Below are 8,064 nucleotides of genomic sequence, written 5' to 3' on the forward strand. Positions count from 1 at the left end.
CAATTTTGTATTTTTGCAATAATATCTGCATTTCCAACTCTGATATTTCTTATTTATCCCCTTCAAGCCACAGGTGGGTTTGTTCACAGCTGGTAATCAGTCCGCGTCTGAGCCAATGGAATACAATACAACTTCATTGGCTATGTTACAGCAAACAGAAACAAATGTGGTGAGATTTGAGGAAATAATTCCAGTTCTGAGTAACTAAAGTCCAGTGATTATTTTGACAGTATCCGTACAAACTTGACCAACTATCGAAATTAGTTTAAAATATTTTTTGAGGAAGTTTAAATTTGTATTGCAGCTTTAGAGATCGCAACGTTGTCTGTCCCATTATGGCGTCTGTGAGCGCATTGGCTGGGCCATTAAGGCCATCTCCATTTTGAAGTAGTCAATTTTCTCCTTCTACTACTTCTATGAGTTGGTATACAAACTGAAAGGGTACATACTGTCACCTGTAGTCTGTTGTTTGAACAGGTATAAAGCCACGGTTGGCAATTTACACCTGTTATAAACATTATGAACATTCCATAAACTCAAGTAGTTTGACCACGAAACCCCCTTTTTCCAATGTGCTTGTTGCGCTCAGACAACCATAGTGTAATGAGTAATTCGCAACAGAAGGTGGCAGTGTTTCCATCTCCTACTAGGATCTGGTCAGTAGAAGTGGTGCTTCAGCAGGCCTGGAGTGATGGGATAGGAGACTTGTAGAGGATAAAGCGATCAACAATTCGATTGAAATGCTTTGTATCAAGTAAATTTAACTTCAACCAGGACTTAAATCCCCAAAAGACCAAGCAAAGGTGACCAGGTAACTTATCTTGAAACCATAAACTAGAAAAACGATATGATTGGGATCTGCTAATGGTGAGCTTTTAGCTTTACTGCTTCGGATGTTGGGCTCACTGTTTGGGTTATCATCTGTTACTTTTAGTCAACTGTCTTAGAAAGCATAAATTACAAACATGGAGAGTATATTTGAGATGGCACTTTCACAACGCTTCTGTTACTTAGTTCGATATATGTTTTTTTATATAGCTAATCATTATGTCCCTGTAATAAATGTTTGGGAAAAACTAGGCTATTTATTGTGATGATGCAACAAAGTTAGCAAGAAACTGAATATATTCCAGAAATCCAATAGTGCTATGCCATGTTTTCCCGTCGCCCCTGTCCGTGAGCGCATTTGGTATTGATACTGCTAATGTGCAAGGTGAACCACCCCGCCTTGGGCCTCCCTTCCTCTGATAAGCCTTGATTCTGGAGCCCGGCCAGGCTACGCAATTATTAGGCTACTACCCACCGGGTGCGGCTCTCTCTCTCTCTCTCGCTCGCTCGCTCGCTCCGTCTTCCTCTTTCTGGGCTGAAGTACGCGTCACTGGAGCTGTTCATGGTCCTGAAAAACACTAATCTTTCATTGTGAAAATTGACTGTACGAGTGTTGTTTTTCTTCTGCCAGCGTGCATGGGCCTCATGTAAGCTATTGTTGGGTACTCATCCACTTCTCATTTAGTTTATTGTAGCTCAAGACATAAAATGTCACTGTGTTTCATTGTGGACCACCGTGCAGTATACCTACAGAGATATATTGTCAAATATAGCCTACTACACAATGTGTTTGTGGTATTCAACTGTAGGCTATTTGGCATGCATGTAGGAGCTGTATGCTATTACCCCTCTGAGTCTATACAAACAATGCACATGCCAACCAGGAAGAATCAGTCTCTATCGCTCTGCTTCATTAACATGAATAAAGCGTTCTTATCTTCATATCTGGAGCTGAACTTTCCACATTTGGAGTTGAATTGTATTCCATAAAATGCATCAAATCTGAATTGGAACACTTCACCTGCAGGGTTTTTGAGGAGTTGGATTTGCATAACATTGTGAACATATAAACTTCTGATATTGTATAAATAAAATGTAGCCTACATTGTAAAACCTTTCTTGTTGTTTTTACAGTTACTTACAGGCAGCCGGTTGCCTGTAAATTACCTAAAATAAGGTATTGGATGTTACCATACCGTATTATACAGTATCTAATACTGTTACTGTAATTTTTTTAACCATTGTTTTTAGGGTAATTTATAGGCAACTGGCTGCCTGTAAATTACCATAAAACAACAGTACAGTGCAATACTGTAATCCCTAATGTCTCTCAATCCTATCAATCAGAACGGTTTGAAAAAGTTGCCAGTTGCCAATCCCACAATGCTGTGCAGTTACAGTAATGTACTGTTAAACCAACATTTCTTTGGAATTGAGGGTATGATTTAGTGTTTAGGCCAAACATCATCCAGAGTTCATTGCCATTCATGGCAATTTACTGTAAATCATTAATACAGTACTTTAGTGTTAGTTTTACAGTATAGCCTGTTACTGTCAAAACAACAAGAAGGTGTTACAGTCATAGCCTGTTTGCAGCCTGCCTAAAGTAGCCTAAAGGTGCAGTTTCCGACATTCTCTAAGGATTATCTTCACTCTGGGTTTATGGGTGTTTTATGGGGACAATGAAAGGAAGCCCACCACAATTTGTCAAACATAGACTAACTCGAAATTATAGACGAAAGCTATTTGTCTTGCAATTATCATTATTCTGATAGAAATTAGGACCATACCAGCTTTCTACCCTATACTGTAGTAATTAAAACGCCTCCCTGATTGGACAGTTAGATAATCCCGGCGGGCTTTGCGCTCCTACTAACGTGCGAGTGGGATGGAGCGCGAGTCACAATCTGCCCAGGGCGAGGGCAAGAAGCACGCAAGGAACCCGGCAAGGAGGCACGCGCTCCAGTCTCTCATCCAGGCCTGTATTTACTTGGGTTTAATGTCGCTTCGCAAAACACACAATTAGAGAAGTGTTTTAAACGTATGTGCGCGCCGGGGGAACGTCAAGAGGTGCTGGATACAGCAAGAGGCCGAGTCCATTCACTGCAACTGTTCTGAAGAGCCACAGAGAAAGTGTGTTGACAAGAAGGACTCGGGGAGAGTGTGCGAACCCTCTCCAAAACACAATAACGACAGAGCAGAAGAGGATAAGTTAAGTTTTGACCGAACTGCATGTTGTATTAGTCCTTCTTATTTTGGAAGATAAAATGAATGCCGGGGAAGAGAATCTGCTGAAGTCCATCAGCAACGACACTTTACTGGACCTGACACAGCGATACGGCCAGTCCGCCTTCGGCTTTGGACCTGGCCAGGTTACTGGAAGTCCTGGAGGGCGATATCCTCTCACACCGGCCGCCGACTTCCTCTCCGGTCAGACAGGCAAGTCCAACGAGAGTGGCGGGGAGCAGACCAGCGATGACGACGACGACCGTTTTGACCCTCTGGACCCCCGGAAGAGGGGCTCGGCATTCGACGATGACAAACACGGGGGTCCTCTTTCCAAGAAGCCCAAAGAGCAGCGGTCTCTGCGCCTGAGCATCAATGCGCGCGAGAGGAGACGGATGCACGACCTGAACGACGCACTGGACGGCCTCCGCTCTGTGATCCCATATGCGCACAGCCCGTCGGTGAGGAAACTGTCCAAAATAGCCACTCTCCTCCTGGCAAAGAACTACATCCTCATGCAGGCACAGGCTCTGGAGGAGATGAGGCGGCTGGTGGCTTATCTGAACCAGGGACAGAGCATCACCTCGCCCATCCCCACACCTATTGCACCCTTTGGACAGGCTGCCGTATACCCCTTCACGGGCTCGGCACTCGCCACCTGCGCCGAGAAATACTCGGGGACACCTGCAAGTCTCTTCAAGCACCATAACGACAAGCCTTGATAACGTTTTCTTTGTATAGCCTATACCTGAACTTCACCCACTTGCATCCATATGTTGGTCTCTCTCTCTGTCTAAAGTCTAATGCGTAAATCCTAAACTAAATAACTGCTGCGATGTTTCCTCCAGATTTAACAAAAACATAAAAAACAACACTGGTGTTTACTCAGGCTAGATTAGGGTTGGAGCTGACAAATAGCTGTTTGCACTTAAAAGTGTTTCTCTTTTGCTACACTCTCCCCACAGTGAATTGCTGTGGCAGTGTCTGACCATGTTTCAATCGACAGTTTGACATTTTATGTGTGGCTATAAAAACGTCACCCTTGCAAAAGTTTTGAATGATCTATTTCGTATTCTTGTGTAGCCTATAGGCCTACTATGCAACATTCAGCGAACCAGAAAATAACGAGAGAGATTACGAGAATGCGTTCCAACTTCAAGAGTGTTTTTGCAGCACTGTCGTTTATGAATTAACTTTCCCTCATTTTAACTGATGCTATGTGGAGAAACAGTAGTGGATGATGTGATATATTTTTGGAAAATATGTATTGAGGATTTTGGCTTCGTTATTGCACAATTCACATGATTGTACAACTGTGGAAAACTACTTGATCAAAGTACTGCAATGGTATTCGTTGTCAAAACAACAGCCTAAACAGACGAAGCATTTGGTTGTGTTGCAACATGAATTTCATATATTGTTTATATGTCTTTATAAATAAAACATATCTATGCTCGAATATGATTCGTGGTTTTTTTCTTAGGCTTAATTTCACAAAACTAAACCATGCTCAAATCATGCACAAAATAAAAATGAGACATTTTATTTACACAGAACTGATTTATTGATTTTATTGATTTTTGGGACAGTGTTCAGGTGATTCAGACACAAATGCCCTCATTAATTTTTGTCATTAGCATTATAATTGCCAATTTGCCACACATTCTTCAGTTTTCGGCCTACAATTTGTTAAAATGATTGTAGTTTACAGACGTCTGACTTTAGGCATCCCTCGCTCTAAAATGTGTTGATTTGACTGAATGCAATACGACCAAAACATAAATAAACTGATTGATTTCCAAATGAGTAACATAAATAATCTCATAACAATTTAGGAAATGCAGTCTTTTCACACATCTTTATTAATATAATTTGTACAGTAGGCCAGGCCTTTCAAAAATTATTGTTTGAAAATCATAGCAATTAGCACCTAATCTCACTCATAGCCTTTCTAGGCTAGATGACACTGACAAACCTATCCATCACTAATTTCTGCGTAATGAATGGGTTCTACAAAATGAGTTTGAAACATCGTTGAGTGCTCCGCTCTATTTCTCCCCCTTTAGAAACCCTTTGACATGAAGAGCTACATTTATATCCCAGTAAAGAGCCGGGTCTGGCTAGTGGGGCCCGCTGGCGTGCTAAGGGCTCGGTGGCAATGAAGGGAAGGGCACAAGTGCCGCCCGCGGCGACCAGGACCTGTCTCCCGGTATTTGGGTGATTGCAAGGCCTCGGCAAGCTTTCTCCAACCCGGCCCGGTAATATTAAGACGATTCCAGCTCCTGTCTCCCTCGACGTCTTAATTCGATGAACGTTATAGATGGGCAGTTTTAATTCGCAGAGCAGGCCATTGCACGGAAAACTTTTAGGTGGAATATCTTAATCCTTATCTGAGATAGGATTGTCTAGCACTCGCTGTATATTTCAAATTAAAAGAGATAGTACCGATAGTGGCTTAACAATTCAAACACATTTACTGTAGGCCTTTTTTTCAGTACAAAAAAAGGAACCCTTAAACACCAAACTCCGTATCAACTTGCTAAATAATTCTTCAGAAATTGATTAATTTCATTTTGTTAAAATATTTATTTAATGTCTTTTTCACCAATATCAATGAGTTTCACATGTAGGCTGTGTTATGATTAAGTTCAGTAATTATTATTCAAACCACAGTTTCATGAGATATACAACTATAATCACAACTGTCGTCAATGTAGGCTTACATTTACGTGGCATATTTTATGTCAATATCTATTTGTTTTTCACAATAGGCTACCTCTAAAGAAATGTTCGGCTGGAATTAAATGGTGTGAGAGAGCTGCTTTTCAGTCAGTGTGAAGCATAACTTTGCACTTTGCCACCTTTTACGCACTAGTCTGTCTGTGCGTAAAACCAGCCTATCCCTTAGCTGTGCCCATGTGGGACACTAGGCTATGCATTCAAATAAAATATGGGGTGAACTTCATATAATAAGAATAAGATCGGTCTACTCGTTAGTCACTCAATCATTCCGTCTCTCTGTCTGTCTGCCAGTCGCTAAGGGTATTGCCCCAGTCATTCTCTCACAGTTGAGATGGACGTCATAACAGCATGCCACCCCGGCATCTCAAATTGGCGTTCTGACGACATATGACTCCCTCAGCAACTCCGCGTGACAGGCAGAGGACCGGGGATTCGTTGTGACAAACGGCGCTGTTGATGCTAGGCCATAGCCTTGGTCACATACTCAATCACTCTCCAATTCGGCTAAATGGCTTGGGTGAAACCGTTGCCTTTTTGCACGGACGTCTGGTAAACTGCATGGTTTATCACTTGATACAGTATGTGTTCATGGAGACAACGTTCAATATAGCCGTAGCTTGTAAATTGCAGGGTGAAACGTATTTATTATTATAATATCAACAAAGGCCTATTGGTGCATTCTTGACCTTATGTGGTGTGTGACACATTCAGACCAGAGGCCTAAAAGGAAACATTCACCCTGAATTAATTATTTAAATATTTTTCAACTTTCCATAATATATTTTGTAGAATAGAATACTTTGTTGCCCTTGAATTTTAATTTGTATTGAAAACAATAACAGAACCAACAACAAAAACATGCCACTTTAGAAAGGGTTTTCAATTTTCAATTATTTATAAATAGTTTATACACTGCTGATTATTAGCTTAATCATGTGGTATACCAAAATATTATCAGTATTTATGATAATGGAACCACAATGAAATGTCGTAATCTCAATCTTCTAATCTGTGTCTGGATACAGTTACTGTATACTAACTCATGGGAAAAAAGTATTTGATCCCCTGCTGATTTTGTACGTTTGCCCACTGACAAAGAAATGATCAGTGTATAATTTGAATGGTAGGTTTATTTGAACAGTGAGAGACAGAATAACAACAAAAAAATCCAGAAAAACGCATGTCAAAAATGTTATAAATTGATTTGCATTTTATTGAGGGAAATAAGTATTCGACCCCCTCTCAATCAGAAAGATTTCTGGCTCCCAGGTGTCTTTTATACAGGTAACGAGCTGAGATTAGGAGCACACTCTTAAAGGGAGTGCTCCTAATCTCAGTTTGTTACCTGTAGAAAAGACACCTGTCCACAAAAGCAATCAATCAGATTCCAAACTCTCCACCATGGCCAAGACCAAAGAGCTCTCCAAGGATGTCAGGGACAAGATTGTAGACCTACACAAGGCTGGAATGGGCTACAAGACTATCGCCAAGCAGCTTGGTGAGAAGGTGACAACAGTTGGTGCGATTATTCGCAAATGGAAGAAACACAAAATAACTGTCAATCTCCCTCGGCCTGGGGCTCCATGCAAGATCTCACCTCGTGGAGTTGCAATGATCATGAGAACGGTGAAGAATCAGCCCAGAACTACACGGTAGGAACTTGTCAATGATCTCAAGGGATCTGGGACCATAGTCATCAAGAAAACAATTGGTAACACTACGCCGTGAAGGACTGAAATACTGCAGCGCCCGCAAGGTCCCCCTGCTCAAGAAAGCACATATACAGTGGGGAGAACAAGTATTTGATACACTGCCGATTTTGCAGGTTTTCCTACTTACAAAGCATGTAGAGGTCTGTAATTTTTATCATAGGTACACTTCAACTGTGAGAGACGGAATCTAAAACAAAAATCCAGAAAATCACATTGTATGATTTTTAAGTAATTAATTTGCATTTTATTGCATGACATAAGTATTTGATACATCAGAAAAGCAAAACTTAATATTTGGTACAGAAACCTTTGTTTGCAATTACAGAGATCATACGTTTCCTGTAGGTCTTGACCAGGTTTGCACACACTGCAGCAGGGATTTTGGCCTACTCCTCCATACAGACCTTCTCCAGATCCTTCAGGTTTCGGGGCTGTCGCTGGGCAATACGGACTTTCAGCTCCCTCCAAAGATTTTCTATTGGGTTCAGGTCTGGAGACTGGCTAGGCCACTCCAGGACCTTGAGATGCTTCTTACGGAGCCACTCCTTAGTTGCCC

General features: G+C 41.4%; 1 protein-coding gene across 1 annotated transcript; it reads left to right on the top strand.

The window, feature by feature from the left end:
* Window positions 1-3,095: 3,095 nt before the first annotated feature.
* Window positions 3,096-3,776, top strand: LOC311148242 (class E basic helix-loop-helix protein 23-like; the record flags this gene model as incomplete). The annotated part of the gene is made up of 1 exon (XM_084185141.1): window positions 3,096-3,776. One exon carries the CDS (start codon window positions 3,096-3,098, stop codon window positions 3,774-3,776), a length of 681 nt encoding a protein of 226 aa, XP_084041267.1.
* Window positions 3,777-8,064: the final 4,288 nt, after the last annotated feature.

This window comes from Coregonus lavaretus (genome assembly GCF_964263955.1).
Source record: "Coregonus lavaretus genome assembly, chromosome: 20".
NCBI lineage: Eukaryota > Metazoa > Chordata > Actinopteri > Salmoniformes > Salmonidae > Coregonus > Coregonus lavaretus.